The following is a 17,913-nucleotide window of genomic DNA, read 5'->3' as shown; positions in this document are numbered from 1 at the left end:
GGCTACGTGCTGAACATGTCATAAGTCACCATGGAGTGTGTAGCTGCTCTTTAGCAGAGGCATTTGGGTGAGAGGCTAGTCGATGTAGTGACAGAGATGTGGTCCGGTATGTTATGACATACAAGGGTGTCACGAACCCAAAAGAATTGACAGTAATGTCGAAGGTATGCTACAGTTGAGTAATCTCTATCATATGATGTGGGGTCGAAGAAGACCACATATTCAGTGTGGACAAAGTGATCCAGGGGTTGCATAAAAGATGGGGCTGAAGGTGCAAGTGTGATACACTACTCGGTTGATAAAGAGGCCCGTAAAAATGACAAGGTATGGCAACCTTTAGAGCTTGTATGCTCAATTATCATGAGTTCAAGGTTGTCTGATGTGTGCATGGCTAAAAATCCATCGGCATTGGGATGTACATTGAAGGATAGGTAATTTGGGAAATCAATGTGGAGACAAGCGAGGAACCAAAGATGATCCAAATCAATGATGAGCTTCCTGCTAAATTCCTCAACACTACAAAAACTCTGTTCTAGGATTACCGTGGCGTGTTCACTTGGGAATAGATGGACTTAAAGGGGGAACCAAATAACCTAATCCAACATCAAGTCCCTTAGGTCCCTAATGCAAAGCACATTTGACAGCAATGATACAAAATGAGTCCTAACACACAAAGCTAGTGAGGTCCGGAATAGACCAACTGTTCAAGGTAGGGTTTATTTGTCAAGTGGACTGAAGTGAATGGTTGTTTCCAATGGTTATTGTACGCAAACACTATATTGAAGAATTTGGGAATCTCTTAAGTTCGACTTTCAAGTAAAGGGTTAAGATTTGACCATGTGGCCAAAACTTGAACCGTAATTTGAAAGTGGGACTTGGGAGGATTCCCTAATATGGTGTTTAGGATGGATTCCACTTTCAAGTAATGGGTTCAAGTTTGACCATGTGGCCAAATCTTAACCAGATTGGGAAGTCCCAAAATATTTGAAAATTCCCAAATTCCCTAATATAGTGTTCCCAATAAAAATGGGAAACGTTTCATCTGCATACACTATTGATGACTCAATGCGTAGACCATCAAAGATCCGTTTCCCCTACCATCCACTACCATGAATGATCGGTTCACTAAAGAAAGCATTGCCTTGAAGGGATGGGTTGACATTTTGCAAGCACAAAAGGAACAAGCTGAAGATAAAGTGGACGTATCAAGAAGCAAGCTAGCAGTACAAGAAGAAAAATTCACTCTACCAGCCTTGGAGATCTTTCAGGGCATCAAAACTTAGTGCAACAAAATGTAGCAGCACCTGGAAAAATTGTTGCATAAACTCACCAAGCCCCCAAAATAGGATAAGCTCTACAAGAAGGGAGATGATGATGAAGACAATGAGGATACATGAGTAGTCCAAGGAGAGGGATCCTCCAGGATAACCTCCACACGAAGAGAGATGATGAAATGAAGACAATGAGGACACAGGAGCATGCCAAGTAGGGGGATCCTCCACACCCAACACAAACAATAAGGCCAAGCCACTACATGAACAAAATCAGGGTGTCAAAGGACCCAGCACGCCATGGTGCCATAGGTGGAGCTTGCCAAAGCTGAGCACGGAGCACCAAAAGAAGGAGTAACACATGCAAAGGCAAAAAGGAAACTACAACATGAAAGGGCCACAAAGACCGTCTCTGAAAGTGGCATGGGACTTCGGAGAACCATAGGGCAGGGCTAGAAGGATGATACGGACAAAGGCAAAGTAGATGAAGCCCAAACAAACAAGGAGGCTGGAAAAGACCAAGAACAGTCAGCACATGAAGCCAGCTGCCAACTATGGCTAAAAGCCCAAGTAGACAATAGCAAAAGCGCACTACATTGAGTCATAAAATGGTGATGCAAGGAGGAACTTCTCACTCAAGTCCTTCTCATCATGAATACGCATCCGGCCATCAATACACCCTCCTTGAAACAATAAAAAGGATGTAGTCGAACTTCCATCAAATTGTTAATGAGCAAATATGAAGTCTTGAGTTCCAAATAATTACATGGACGAAGCTAAAGAGACTCATAGGAACAGAGGCTAACAAGCTCTAGCCAATCTTAGTAGAATGCACATATCCAACCACTAGACATAAAATGGACACTGAAGATGAAATCTTGCGTCGTTGAACAAACCCCCATCATTAATGCCATGAGGACATAGCTTGAAACAGAGCTGGGGAGAATGTTGCACCCCTCGGGGCAACGAATGCGTAGCCCAAGATTCTTGACAAAGGATGAAGGAGCAGAGGCGAGGGACAAAGCAACCAAGTGTAACTTTCCTCACATGACTTCCTAGACAACGTGGCCAAAGGGCCAGGCCAATGCATTACTTTGTGGAACCCTTTCGAGAGCAATAAAGGAGCAGGATGGCAAGGGGAACAAAAGACAAGAAAAAAGGCAACAGGATGTTAAAGTCAAAGAAGGCCTAACAAGCATGCGGACAAATGTTGAGCTTGTTTATGGTTGTAAGTTGTAACGGTAGTGGGTAGTACCCATCGTCTGTGTCAATTCATGATAATATAGAAAGGATTCATGGTCGAGATATTCTAAAGGAAGATCTAGGTGTGTCGAGTGCAACTAGAGACCTATTGTATATAGCCAATTTGGCCTTGCACAATAGAACTCTTTTCTCGCAAAGAATCACATTTGTGCCACTTTGCTCGTCTCGCTTTCGTGTGCATTTTTTCTAGTAAGCTTTACTTTGCATGTTGCATTTACCTCATGACTAACAACATAGTAAAACTTGCCCAATTATCTAGAAACAAATATTTTGCCGCCACCCAAGACCACTACTAGATGAAGGACATAATCACAGCATGCGAAACGAGGCACTTCGGCCTTAACATGTAGGTAGTACATTAATTGTGAAAGGAAAGGTTGGAAAGTGTGAAGAAGAACAACTTGCCGAAGACTTGTGGAGGTCATGGTCAAGTTTCACAATATGCATGTGGCAGAATGCAATGGTCAACTAAATATTGTCCTAAATCTTGATGAAATTAAAATGGTCAAAGCTCAAAAGTTAGAAAGAGTCGATTTAACAGTGGCAGGTAGAACACTAGACTCTGGAGTTGACCTTGATGATGTGGCATAATTTAACATTTAGGGGTAGTGTAAGGGTGGTAGGTGATTATTCACAACAACACAAAGCACCCACAGACACGCACACACACGCTCACTTAGCGTTTAAAGGTTGAGACAACCTTCAAAAAAATGCAAGATAGTGGCAATGACGAGATTTGAAATTTGACGATGCAACTTTGAAAACACAATCAAACTATAATTTATTGTGTGGTTGTGCTGTTTTCTCTCATTAAATGGTCACAATCGGAAAAAGCGAGCTTATAGAGTATTTCTTACAAGAGGAAATTTTAAGATTTCTAAAGTCTTTCTTACAAGAGTGAATAGAGCGACAGTAAATAAAGCGCTCTCTCTTGTTCACTCTCTATCTCTCTCACACACACACACACATGCAAGATTAGAACTATAGAAATTTAGCAAATTATCACCATAAAACATAGAGCCATCAATCTAAAGGTGGAACTTGACTACTTTGACTTGCACCTGAAAAACAGACATGTAATTTAATTCCCTAGTTAATCTAAACTTAATAGAATTGGTTGACTAACACAACCTAATTTGTAATCCCTCCAACTCTAAATAGATTATAAATATTGGCCCAATTTGGCCTCTTGCACCACATGAGCATACCTCATAACATGCCATACAAATTAAACAAAAACTTTAGTTATTGCTCAAGCACCGTAATGTTGAGAATGGAGAGAGTTCTGACATCTGGGATAGTGTACAGTGTAAATGTATAATGCTCTTCTCAAAGGATGTACCCAAAATATATGTACAAGCAACAAAGTGGATAAGGGGTTGAGAGCTTATGATCTCATACGTAGTAAGTGTACATGTAGTGTGTAGTTTACAATCTCAACACCCTCTCTTGTATTTACATTTACATATGAGATGGGAGCTCAGAACTGAACAAAAATTTCCTGGGCCCACAAAATCAAATTACCTCACCTAAATACTAATTCGGAAACGCTTCCATCTGACAAAACTTGTGCTTGCACGGGAATACTAGGCTGAGCTGCGTACCTCATGCTTGCCCACGACAAATAATCTTCAACAAACTTTCATCCTTAAAATCATTTTACCAGTGAAGAGAGACTTCAGCCAAAATCTCCTAAAACATGCTATACAGAGTGAAATATTCAAATGACCGTAATAGTTAAGCTTACTCATAACATGTATACATCATACAAACCATGTTTTCAGTCACACAGATCATATGCTACAATCTTTCCATAATTAACAGCACCCTGCCACCGAAGAGCCGCAATATTTTGGGAAACATGCTGCATATATTCTTACTTTATTGATAGCTCTCCTATATTTCAAAAGTTATTTTGTACAGTTAAATAAATGGAGCAGTTGTATGTCCTGGCAGATCTCTTGCTCCTAGCAAATAGTATTAACATAGCAGTCGTGAGTGAAATTAGAAAGTACAGAATGCAACCACAGCAGTATATGCACAGAAAATAGTGGCATCAGACAGCAATCCTGGAAAAGAGTCCTAGTTGACAGCTACCAGACCATCTTCGACAGGGCTGCACTGGACTCAGCCACATTATACCAGCAATTATCAAAGAAAATGTGAGATGGTCAAGCAGATCCACATTTGGAAGAGACAAAATAGAAGGGGAAGACGGGATGAATGGAGCGATGTGAAGGGAAAGTAGAGACCTGGAAGGAGAAGGGAGAGAAGGGAGGAGACGATGAGCAGAAGAAACAAGAAAAAGAGAGTGAAGGGAGAGCAGTGGCATGAAGAGGAGGCAGAACAGGGGTGTAATGGGAGGAAAGGAACTGTCAAAAGGGGACACAAAGCTGCCCTTGTTAAAAGTGAGGTGGACGTGTAGCCTATGTCCATGTATTTAAAAGACCCCAAGCGCACACTTTAAATTATGGAGCATTTAGCTCCAAAACATGAGCACCATTCCTAACACCTCTGACAAGGTCCAAAACATGTTTCGAAATTATGTGGCCAATATTCTTACTGAAGCACGTAATATCTATTAAAAAATCCCAGTACTTCACATGGTCTGATAGTGTTGAACAGCTACATCCCAACTTTAAACGACTGACAGCCAAAATCACCTTGCTTTAAAAGCACTATGGCTTCCACATCATTAGTTCAGCTTCCACATCATTAGTTCGGACTTCCACATCATTCATCTTAAATCTTGTCTGACCACCTTCACAATCAGCATACATTTAATCAACGTGACTGCTACATCTATTTTAGGCACAGTGAGTAATATCTCGACGACCCATCTACCAAATAGCACTCACTGCATTACCTAGATTCTCCTGCCATTTTCTTCACATCAATGTGTTCGTCTTCTAGAAATCACTGGCTGCATCACAGATGCAGCCATCAAATCGCTAGTGCTACAATTTTCTTGAAGTCAACGTGTAGTTTTCAGAACATTATTTGAGTGATGCAGGCAAGCCCCCTATCACATTAAGGGTTTTACAGCATTAGTATTTACCCTGTTGTGTTAAAACAGAGATTAGCCTAGGGTAATTACCTTCAAAAAAAACAGCACAATATAGTGCACTATTGTCGAACGTAGCAATAGAAAAACTGACTGCAGTTTTTTTTAAAGAAAAAAGTGGAATGTTTACTAGATTTCTTTCGAATCCATAGTCCAATCAAAAATTGTAAAAAGTTTGCCATGTGTCGGGACATCGAAACTGGGCTTCAACCATGTCTCAAGACATCCAAACACAAGAGCATCTCCAGAGAAAAGTACATTGGTATTCAATTGATAAATACGCTTGTAGACATATACATGATGACCACACTTTGGTCCCACCTTTCACAGGCCATTTGACTTTCAAAACAATACTAGAGGACTGCTTTCATAAATGGAGATGCAGCTACTTCCTTAGATTGAGATCATATAATCTTCCGGCAAAAGCTGCTTTGTCACTGGTAACTTTGGCAATCATAACATGAAGAGCCTTACGCCCAAGATCATTACACAAGGTACTCAAACCAAGGAAATTTACTGCCGTCCTGCACTGGGACAGACAGCAGCTCGATGCCCCATTTGGCCACATATGAAACAAGTTTGCGAGAAAGGCCTGAAAAGTACAGGAGATTGTATGTCATGCTTTGGTATTAATAAGTTGGAAAACAGTTCAAGATTCAACAGCAAGGTTACACTACAAGCTTATAATGACAAGAAGTCTCAAAACGGCCAGTATTACACCACAAGCTCTAGACTATCTTACCAAAACAAAACCCCATTCTCCCACAACAGAAATGATTAATCAAGCTGGACCTACAAAAGGCAGACTCCTACCAGTGATGATTGAGTATTGCTGTTTCTTTCAATGCCACACCCATGTTAGCAGGTCATTTGAGGAAAGGCAGGAAAGGCAGTTATAAGCGGGACTACCAACAAACACTGTTCTCACTTCTATATTGCATGGTTGATGGATTAAAACGCTTCATGGATGTCCTCAGACTAGCTACTCAAGCAAAATACAATGGCAGACATTTAATGCCATTCCTAAGCTTTATACTGAAGCAAGAAAGATTGATCTCAAATACCTGCGGTTGTCAGCATACCCATCAGACCGTTCCTCATAGTTTCTGCTTGTTCCCCAGTCGCCACTCCTGCTTGAGCTCCTCCCTGTGCCCCAGTCATCCGTCCTGCCTGCACTCCTCCCCATGCTCCAATCATCACTCCTGCCTGCACTCCTCCCCCAACTTGAATTCTGGCTCATTCCATCTTCCCGTCTCCTGAAGGACCAATCCGATCTGCCACCCATGCGAGGAGCACCACCACCTCTCTGACCAAACCTTCCATACCTGTCTCGTGGAGCTTCGTCGTACTGATACTGAAGTTTGGGCAGCTGCATTGTACCAAGGAAAAATGATCTCTCTCTCTCTCTCTCTCTCTCTCTCTCTCTCTCTCTCTCATACACACACACATTTTATGTGGAATCACCTTCTCCCCGCAGAAAAGGTGAAATCAAGCTACGGCTGCTTGTGAAATCTTTACAATTTCATTTTAGTATCTCCCAACTAGGTAAAAAATGCTTAAGACAAAGAGGGCAATGCACCACTTATAATAGAAAAAATGACAACATACGAAAACGTCACAAGGTGGATTTTGGATGTTTGCTAGTACGACATGAATATATATCTAGATGAATCTAGAAACAGGAATATATATATCTAGATGAATCTAGAAACAGGAATATATATCTAGATGAATTAGGAACAAGGAAACAAAATGACTAGAGAAATCTATCTGAGCCTCACGAACATCACCATTTCTTACATTCAGTCCACGAAAGATAGTGATAAGAGGAGATTGGCAAAGAGATAAGATGAGAATGCTTTCATAAAGCAGAATGGTCTATTAGATTACAGCTGCCAACCTTTGAAACCACCGTAACAGTATCGTCTGAGGTGGATTCTTGGGCCAGTAGTTCCTTGGCGACATCCTCTGGCAGATCAAAGACCGCTCCATCACCCTGTTCAGATTTCAAATCACAGAAGAATAATTACAATCATAACTAAATTTTCAGAGCGCATGAACACACTGGTCAAAGACAAACATAACTATCAAAGAGAGACAAATCACCTCTTGCTCGTCTAGCATTTGTATTTTCCCAATTTCATCAGCAGCTCTGGGATAAATTGCAGACAGTGCTCCCATGACACTCCGGGGAGAAGACAGACGAGCACCCCACCCGCGATTTCGAGTAATTTGTAATGTGGTATATCCCTTAAAAGACAAGGGAAAAGATTCAAATTTCAGTCTGTGGACTCGACTTCAAAATCGTCATGAGCTAGTTGTACAACCACCAGCCTTCAAAACAACACCACTTTGGTTAGGAAGAGAGAAAACTAATCACTTTCAATACGGAAAGATTTTGAAGACATGCAGAAGTCAGCTTGCAGATGATTCACTTCACACTTAAGGCCCCAATAAGGCTTAGAAGATGGGCAACTACAATATCCCCACCGACATTGCCACAACGCTGGGTGTAGACCATAGTCTAAATATGTGCTTTCACACATAAATATCCACACTCCCATACTTAGGCATCCATTTGTACAAAGGTCTTCAGACTAACCAAAAGAAAGAAAACTGCAACAACTAACGCTAACACAAGGGAACAAAGATAGACCAACATACATATAAGAACACAAATGAAACACAACACAAACACAGACAAGGAAACAATTAGTCTGTATTTTTTACTTATTTTATTTTAAATTTAAATGATAGTAATTAATAAAATAAGAAGTGGGACAAAAAATAAAATAGGCATTCACACACACACACACACACACACACACACACACAGAGCAAAAAAAACCAAACTAAACAGATATGTAAGTAGATGAACTCCAAAAATAGAACAAACATAAACTATAGGATATGAAGCTTCCTACTGTGTTTAAACGGATTTCAAAGGTAGAACTGATATCAGAGTCAGCTACTGCAATACAATAATATTCCAGGGCTATCAACACAACCTCAAGAATACTCCAACTAGCATAATGAAGAAATCCATAAATTAACTTGACTTTAGATCTTTCAGTGAGTAACCACACCTCTTGATGAGTGATGAGGGAACGTGAAGCAGGAGGTTGTATAAAACCACTCATGTGTGCAATTGCAGCAGCTAGGGCTTCAGCACCCTGTTCCCTCAGAAGCCTTTCCGCAGTAGGAAGGAAGACAGACCTCAACTCCGGATGCACTTTACTTAAAGCTGTCTGGGCTTGTTCAGAGGAAGATCTCAAGACATCGTTGACACTTGGTGGGCCAACAGACTCGAACTTGCATCCAACATCCCGCTCAATTGTTCTCACTGTTCTCATTTGAGAATCTGAGTGCATCAATATGGTTACACCTTCTTTACCTGCTCGACCAGTCCTCCCTGACCGATGAACAAATGTTTCTGGATCATTTGGGATCTCATAATGAATCACCTGGGTGGAGACCACAACATCAAGATTTTCAATTCCAGATTATGTGGGATCTGTCTCAAGGATCTGACAAAACCAAGTCATGGGAAAAGAGAGGGCTAGGAAAAAAACATACAAGATCAACATTTGGAATATCAAGTCCGCGAGCTGCAACATCAGTTGCAACCAAGACAGAAAACTTTCCACTACGGAATGCAGTCAGTGTCTTTTCCCTCTGAGCCTGAGATATATCTCCATGCAGAGCTTCTGTTCCAAGCATCCGGTTCATTGACATAGCCACTTCATCAGCATCTTTTTTGGTTTGAGTAAAAACAATGGTTTTCCCCCCTTTGCCATAGACCTGAACCAGAACACCACACCACACGGTAAGACTGTCGTAAAATAAATACTGTAGCACAGCAAATCTAACATTGCAAACTGGGCTCTGAAAACTAGTTCACATTCAGTAAACATGCACACTAGTTGCTTACTGTGATGAGATCACTCAAGATGGCTCGCTTTGCAGAAACCGGGGTCGGAACTGAGTATATTTTAATACCCGCAGCAAGCTTCTCTTCAGAATTTCCAACCTGGAAGACCAGGAAACATTAAAACTCTCTCTCTCTCTCTCTCTCTCTCTCTCTCTCTCAGTGTGTGCATGTGCTTGTGTGTTTGTCTAGCTCTGTTCCCACTCCCCCTCCCTGTTTCTACACATACCACACACACAAGTGCACATGGGTATCTACATGGGTAGATAGAACACCATAAGGCATCAAATATGGTGGATCGACCTAGGGATGAAAACACAAGGCACAGATTGCCGAGGGCACTGCCTCTTTTGAAGGCACTCAAAAATGGGAGGAAAGGATGGTTGCATTCAAAAGTTGGGGCTAATATGCAAAGGTTTGTATTCCAATACAAGCGTCAGGTCACAAGCAAGCATTAGAATGGGATTCGGTGAGTGCAGGCCAACAGAGTAGCCCTTTCCAGACGAATGCATACTCCAACCTTTTAGCAAAAAAAAAAAGAAAGGGGCGGGCAAAATTTTACCAAGCTTCCCCCAACCCAAACCTGCCAGCTACAACTCAGAGGGAGCTACACCACCGCCAACAAAACGACCACGCCACCAACAGAAAAACAACAATGATTCGAATCCGTAGACCTGAAGTTTGAAACCTTATGTTGACAAGCCAAGCACAACAAAGCTTAACCACACACACAGCCTCGGATGATCACAAGCAAATAAAATTCACTGAAATCAGTATTGTATGCTGTAAGCGATCAGAAAAAGAACAAAGTGCTGATGAGAGAGGTTGAGCATATCTAGCATATTCTTGCAAGTGCTTCTTCGATCAATTACAAGCCTGTGCTATATAGCGCATGTTACGCATAGCAAGAATTGCAAGAAGTTATCAAACCGGGTATGAGAGTTCAATCCCTCACTGGCCTCGTTGCTGCTCTTCTTGCATTGTTATTAGCTTCTTTCCCACTTGACGGAATTGAACCAGAATTCATGCTACAGGAAAGAGAATCGACAAGCCAATTAGAGGAACAGAAAGCTGAGAATGAGGTGACTAGGAAAAACATGTGAACAGTGGCACTCAAGAAGAGACTATAGACCATTGCAAGGAAGAGAAAGACCCAAATCACAAAAACAATGAAGACGGAAATAGTCTGGCAGTGGCAAAAAAGGAAACCAGCATGGACATCTTGTTGGAGATAAGTGCACACTAAGTGTACTATTTCCTAGTCTACATTTGTCTAAGTCTAAGTCTAGTCTTTATGTCTTGAGTGTGTGCCATGTGGCGCTTCTACAATTATCCCATAAGCACTCTTGCTTTATGTCTTGTACTTTGGCCCATATATTCATGGGTCACATCATTGCAATCAATCAGTCTAGCTTGTGTCTTGTCTACACTCTTCTCAAGGTATTTCTTGTCTTTCAATCTTGTTATTTCATTTCCAGTTTCTAATTCTAGTTCTTACTTCCATATTCCAACATGGTATCAGAGCTAGGTTGATCCCTCTTCTCTCCCCTCAGTCTGCCTCTTCTCAGATTTCTCCCTCTTCTCATTTCTCCCTCTTTCTGCCCCGCCATTGCGCGCCAGATCTGCACACCAGATTTGTGTGTTTCCGCTCCAGATCTGCGCACCATTTCTGCCTGATCTGAGCGCCAGATCTGCGCAGTTCAGCCACAGATCTGAGCGCCATTTCTGCCAGATCTGAGCGCCAGATCTGCGCAGTCCTGCTGTCACTCCTGCACCCGCTCCTGCATCAACGTACCTGCTATCCATAAAGATCAGCGCTGTCCGTACACCGACCGTACGTCGTCCTCCGTCCATACGTCATCCATACTCCATACGCCATCCGTACGTCGTCCGTACTCCGCTGTCCGTACAGTCCGTACAACTGTACAGAATCCATACCTGCACAGGCCAATTTCTCCAGCTGCTGTTCGAAATCTGCTCCATCTTCACGGAGATCTGCGCCATCTGTTCAACCTCCTGGACTGCGCCCTTTTTTGCACCTCTACCTCTGCCTGGGATTAAGGTACTGTGCTTTGCCTCTTTCAAGTTTGCTGAGCAGTCTCTCTTTTTTGCTGGTTCCTCCTGCTTCGATGGGCTGTCATATGCTATGGCCTTGACAAAGTGGTGAGAAAACCGGCTTCTTGGATCTCTCCTCTCATTTATTTCTGCAATATTGTAAGGGAATAGACACTGCCCTTACATCCTAGTAAGAGGTAAGACCTTCCCACATGGCATCTTCCTCTCATTCTCTCATATCTATCGACAAATTCAATGGGTCCAACTTTCATACTTGGCAAATCAAAATCAAGTGCCATCTTATGAAAGAACGGCTTTGGGACATTGTTCACCGTGCTGCTCCCGAAGGTCGCTCTGAGCAAGTTGTCACTACCAAGAACAACAAAGCCTATGCTATCATATTGCTCGGCCTTGGAGATGATTACATTCATCACATCTCCGACATACAGTCTGCTCCTCAAGCATGGATCACTTTGGATACCCTTTTTGGAGCCCAATCTAAAAACTCTAAGATTGCACTTATGATCTCATTCTTTGATCTACATATGCAGGAAGGAGCTACTATAGCCTCTCATGTCAATTATCTTCGCAGTCTTATGGTTCAGCTTGCGTCAGTCAAGTCTCCCATCTCCGTAGATATTGCTATTGCTATGCTTCTCAAAAGCTTACCTGACACCTATGCTACTCTTGTCACTACCTTCAAGTATCATAATAATCCTTCTCTTGAGGGTATCATCAATGCTCTCCAAGAGGAAGAAAGAACTCAACAACGAAAGGTAACTGACACTGCATTTTTAGCAAAGACAGGAAGTTCTAAGGTAAGAAAGCCTTGCACCCATTGTGGCAAAACTAATCACATGGAGAAGGACTATTTCAAGGCTCATCCATGCACCATTTGTCGCCGTGATAATCACCAGGAGAGGGACTGCTACTCCAAAACATCTACCTCAGCCCCTACATCTACCTCAGCCCATGTTGCTGCAACATCTTCATCAACTAATCTTGCTATTCCTTCCTCACATGATGAGAAGTGGGCTTTCTGATTACTTCTATGTCTTGTCTACCACCTTGATCACCGATGATGTTGGTCAAGGGGTTCTAGTGTCTTGGTCTTTCTATTTGTCTACAGTCAGTCTTCTGTCTATCTAGTCTTGTCTGTCTGTCTATTTGTCTATCAATCTGACTGTGTTTTAGATCCATCTTGTCCCTACCCTTGTGGACCCATATGAGGATATCACTTGAGGAGGGGTGTCTCAAGATCTTTTGTCTGTCATGTTTTCTATCTTGTCTCTCAGTCTATCAGTCTTTATGTCTGTCTTCTAGTCTTTTCTTTCTGTCTTACTCCTAGTGTCCACTTAAGGAGGGTGTTGGAGATAAGTGCACACTAAGTGTACTATTTCCTAGTCTACATTTATCTAAGTCTAAGTCTAGTCTTTATGTCTTGAGTGTGCGCCATGTGGCACTTCTACAATTATCCCATAAGCACTCTTGCTTTATGTCTTGTACTTTGGCCCATATATTCATGGGTCACATCATTGCAATCAATCAGTCTAGCTTGTGTCTTGTCTACACTCTTCTCAAGGTATTTCTTGTCTTTCAATCTTGTTATTTCATTTCCAATTTCTAGTTCTAGTTCTTGCTTCCATATTCCAACAATGCACACTAAGTGTACTATTTCCTAGTCTACATTTATCTAAGTCTAAGTCTAGTCTTTATGTCTTGAGTGTGTGCCATGTGGCACTTCTACAATTATCCCATAAGCACTCTTGCTTTAGGTCTTGTACTTTGGCCCATATATTCATGGGTCACATCATTGCAATCAATCAGTCTAGCTTGTGTCTCGTCTACACTCTTCTCAAGGTATTTCTTGTCTTTCAATCTTGTTATTTCATTTCCAATTTCTAGTTCTAGTTCTTGCTTCCATATTCCAACACATCTCCCCTTTAGACACAAAAGCTCATTGCTATAGCCTGCCCCTAGCGGTGCAGTGCTAACAAAGTGCTCTCTTGACCTATCAGCTGATTGAATGCCGTGCTTTCTTGATCATATATCCAGCAACAAATCCCAAGCTTCTTGGTTATTGCCAATTAGATCAAAAGCAATCGCTTGACAGCGGACAGTGCCATCATAGCAGCTTTGGAGCGTTCAGTTCACAATCACACCGAGAAGTCTGGTTGCCTTGGTCAAGGGGAGCATGATCAAGACCTCTTTCTAGTACATACATGTATGATATATCACAGATATAAGACCAGGAAAATGCCATCTGGAAATGAGGTCATTTACAAAGTAGTGCCACGAAATAAGAGCTGACAAAGTCGACTAAAGGCCCTATTTTTCAGATCATATCATCAAAAAAAATGTAACAGGTCAGGTCACGCACATATACATATGCTTTTGCAAACGAAGAAAAGTTCTCATTTCCTGACTCCCTCTTCAAAAGAAGAGTGGCTGAGGTTCAATGCTCAACATTGCGCCCCAACCTTAGGCGCACATGGTCTCTGTGCATATCTGACTATACATGAAATTAACTAACCTGAAGAGAGTTATTGAATTACTCTGGTTTCCTTGGAGCTCAACTTCATACTTTTCAAACAATGGATGCAGCTTCATCATATTATACTGCAACTTATTCCATCACAGTTGAACTTGGCCCTTAAAGAACTGGATTTTTCCATAAATACAGCAAAGAATTGACACAAAATATGGTGTGCCAGAGGGGCATGCATAATCACGTGCACACTGCAGACACATTAGATAGTTTACTGAGAGAAGTGGCATCCTGGAAAGTTAAAAGTACACCTTCCAGAAAAGAGCACTAAACCTGAGGAGCATACAACCACATCCTCGCCCATCACACAAAGAGGACCAAGCCAGGTAGATATGGAGGCATCTACAGCTAGCAAGTTGACACTCTGTCTGAGCAAAATGGCCCAAGTCCAGGACAGCTAGAGCTGTACCTGACATGATGTCTAGAAGCTTTCATCTAATCAATGCAGATACACTGTTATGCTCACTTTTGGTGCCCTGCTCTTGAAACGTATGAAACTTACCCCCCATGGCATGTAACTTTTCATTCAGTGTCAGGACGTGTGCATGATTTCCCAATCTAATATGCAAACTAGACCAAGTCATCAATGCCAACATCTAGAAAACCTTTGAACACTCCCAATGAGAAAAGTTTGGTAAGGGAAACAAGAGGCACATAACACAAAATAGAGATTAAATATACCACAAAGCCTAAGGTATGCATTTTAGAAATAAGAACAAGCCTCTTCATTAAGACCAAGAACGATGATTGACACGTTTCGAGCAGAATAACCTGCTATATTATACAGATATCAGAGAAACCTGACAAGAAAATGAAAGACCAGATTTCACAATCTAAATCCCATATGACATTTGGAAACCACAAAATATGGAGGACAGAAGGAGAATTACTTACCAAGTCAATAGTCAAGGGACTTTTCAAGTATTTCTTAGCAAGTCTGGACACCCATGTTGGCATGGTAGCGGAGAACAGCATGCTCTGCCTTTCAGCAGGGAGCTCTTCTAATATTTTCTCCACATCTTCCTCAAAGCCAACAGCCAGCATCTGATCTGCTTCATCCAAGACCATGTATTTGACCTCATTCAACACCAATGAGCCCCTCTGAATTAAGTCAATGATGCGGCCAGGTGTTCCAACAGCAACATCAACGCCCTTCTGAAGCTTTCGCTGTTGTAATGTAATGGATACTCCTCCATAGGCACAGATAGTAGATAAATTAGGCGCAGATTCCATAAACTCTTTTTCAACCTGTACTGCCAGCTCTCGAGTTGGTGCAAGCACTAAGGCTCGTGGAACTCTACCCATACGCCTAAAAGTACACCACAGAGAATAACTAGATCAAAACAAATGCGACAAAGCAAGTGCTAAAGCCATCAAGACACTGAGGATCCTCGTCTCTTCCTTTTAACAAGGGAGCTAATGAATTTTGATTGACTGAACGAGCTAGACTCATACCGGGACGAGAAGCTTGCTTCATTGATCTCCAGAATACGCTGAATAATAGGAATTCCAAAAGCCAACGTTTTGCCGGTTCCAGTCCTAGCCCGGGCTATAATATCCATACCCTTTGTGGCAGGTTTCAAGACTGCTTCCTGCGGGCATATCCAGACAACATCAGTACGAGTCTTAAACAGGAACTGGCCGATTTCAAGGCATTTAATTAATTGCTATGAAGGGTTATCAATCACCGTAACATGTGAAAGAGCCTACAAAGCACAAGCAGCTACTCTACCAATGCAGTTCATAAAATAGCAGAAAAAACCAAAGAATCATTCGTTACTCGTTTGAGAAATGCGACGTACCTGGATCGGAAACAAGTGAGTGATACCACGTTTTGCAAGGGCTAGTACGAGCTCCTCTTTCAAACCCAGCTGAGCGATAGGAGTGCCGACGTTACCTGCCACGGGAGATTCCTCGACATTCTGAGTCCCAGGAACACTTCTCCGGCTAAAATCATCGCTAGGCCGCTGTTCCGGAACAAACTTCCTCTCCCCTCGGAATCCCAAAATGTCCACGTCGTCTTCAGCAACGGCATAGTCTGCGGTTGCAACCGCAGCTCGTTGAGAAGAGCTGAGAAACGCCCTAGACTTGTCCAGGTTCCATGAAGAAGTATCATCTCCATCAGACGGCAAATCTCTAGACTGGAATCGCGCGCCCGTGGCATCCATGCGTACACATAAGGCCTGAAAAGCTCGCGCTTGTGACCCGGAGCAAGGGCAAAGGACCACTTGGGGCATTTCTCCGAAGAAAGAAGACGACAGCATGCTCACGACGTTTCCGGAGACAGGCTTCGTTATTCTCCTTGAGCTGTCGACAGAGAGAGTCTGGAATGCAGGGGTGACGCCGACGGCGGACGCCATGTCTCCAAGCTGGGTGAGCACCTTCGGCTTCTCTAGCAGGAAAGCGAATATACGCTTTGCGGTTGTTTATCTTGAAGAAGTAAAACTCATGCCGCTACTCTGCGTCTGCCAGCAGCAACAGACATCCTAACGACAGGTAAGGGAAGAAAAACTCGATACAAAGGTATATGTCTAGACGAATCCATAAGAATGTTGAAAAGAAAGCAAAACGGAGAGGAGGAGGGGTAAGAGAGAGACCTGAAATGGAGCTAGGAAGGGAGGAGGGGAAGGGGCTATGGAGGCAAGGAAGAAGGGAAGAAGCAGGAGGAGGAAGGGAAGAAGGGGGGATGGGCAAAAGTCTTGTTGTAGTGAAATGAAGAAGAAGAAGAAGAAGAAGAAGAAGCTCACAACAACAAGACGCCCCTTCCTTCAACCCTGTTTTGTTGATGAATGAACAAGATGAAGAAATGAAGACTATTGTTGTGTGTTCCTTTCTTTGTTTTTTGTGTTTGTGTTGTTGGGGTTTGATGAGAGTCTAGATATTATTTTTATCTTGTTTGGTGCCTTGTTTGGTCTCTAGCCCTCCACGCCACTCACCCTTCCATGATAAGGCCCCTCCTTTTCCTCACTCCTCTCCACATACATACCTTCTTCAAACCTTTTCTAACTCACAACTCTCTTCCTCTCAGTAATATCTCTCTCTCTCCCTCTCTCCTCCTCCCTCCCTCCACCCTCCCCCACGCGACCGCCCCTTATGACAACCTGAATGACTAATGAGTGAGTGAGTGAGCCTGCTTATGTGTTGCAGGTGGGTCGCGTAGGTGAGACCGCGGCGGGGAGGGGGAGCGGAGAAGGGACGCAAGGGGAAGGGGAACAACACTTACACACACACGCACGCACTCACACACACAACATTTCCACATAAACTAGCTACCTCAACACCTTTCCGCAATAATATGTCACTTACCTCTCTCAAGCAAGTGTCTATGGTGAATGTGTATGTGTGTGTGTGCGCGTGCATGTGCATGTGTCTATGCGCGCACACGCGTGTCTATGTGTGTTTTTCTTTTTCTTTGCATGTGTTTTCGTGGGCAGTCCAGATTTTTGTTGGATATGTTGGCTAGTTTTTGTTTAGCTCGCAACTCACCACACACCCCATTCAACAATCAAGCCCCCCATTCCCTTGTCATCTTCACACATTTCCAACTTCATCAACATTTCAACATAAGGACCAATAAGGCCCCCATCATCTTCACACATTTCCATCTTCATCAACCTTTCCACATAACCATGGTTGTTCGCTCCACTCAACACCTTCCCACAATAGCATATATATATGTCTCCCACCTCTCCCAAGCTCACCCTATCCTCATTAGTTACTTGTTGTCATCCAACCCTCTCCCTTCTCTTCCTCCTCCTCTATTTTTGGGAGAACTCAAAAATAA

General features: G+C 42.6%; 1 protein-coding gene across 3 annotated transcripts; it reads right to left on the bottom strand.

The window, feature by feature from the left end:
- Positions 1–5,847: 5,847 nt before the first annotated feature.
- EMB1138 (DEAD box RNA helicase (RH3)) lies at positions 5,848–16,885 on the bottom strand. Of its 3 annotated transcripts, none has more exons than XM_087390509.1 (11): positions 16,727–16,885; positions 15,932–16,615; positions 15,585–15,721; positions 15,024–15,438; positions 9,530–9,628; positions 9,175–9,399; positions 8,685–9,062; positions 7,705–7,848; positions 7,499–7,594; positions 6,663–6,967; positions 5,848–6,190 (listed from the first exon to the last, which is right to left on the bottom strand). In XM_087390509.1, exons 2-11 carry the CDS (start codon positions 16,487–16,489, stop codon positions 6,112–6,114), a joined length of 2,436 nt encoding a protein of 811 aa, XP_087246635.1. In that variant the 5' UTR covers positions 16,490–16,615; positions 16,727–16,885; the 3' UTR covers positions 5,848–6,111. The 3 variants fall into 3 exon arrangements, with proteins under 3 accessions (XP_087246635.1, XP_087246634.1, XP_087246633.1); XM_087390508.1 differs by having other exon boundaries at positions 15,932–16,594; XM_087390507.1 differs by lacking the exon at positions 16,727–16,885 and having other exon boundaries at positions 15,932–16,719.
- Positions 16,886–17,913: the final 1,028 nt, after the last annotated feature.

Source organism: Dipteris shenzhenensis, chromosome 19, assembly GCF_047967505.1.
Source record: "Dipteris shenzhenensis isolate YYH24624 ecotype China chromosome 19, Dip_SZ_1.0, whole genome shotgun sequence".
Classification (NCBI taxonomy): Eukaryota; Viridiplantae; Streptophyta; class Polypodiopsida; order Gleicheniales; family Dipteridaceae; genus Dipteris; species Dipteris shenzhenensis.
The sequence above is the reverse complement of the archived record's forward strand: the minus strand, read 5'-3'. Positions and strand labels throughout refer to the sequence as shown.

Coding starts and splice junctions, on each gene's coding strand:
- EMB1138 (XM_087390509.1), bottom strand. CDS start 16,489: ATGGCGTCCGCCGTCGGCGTCACCCCTGCATTCCAGACTCTCTCTGTC. Junction 9,400..9,529: donor TCTTGAGTGATCTCATCACA/GTAAGCAACTAG, acceptor GTTCTGGTTCAG/GTCTATGGCAAAGGGGGGAA. Junction 7,849..8,684: donor CCCTCATCACTCATCAAGAG/GTGTGGTTACTC, acceptor TTGTCTTTTAAG/GGATATACCACATTACAAAT.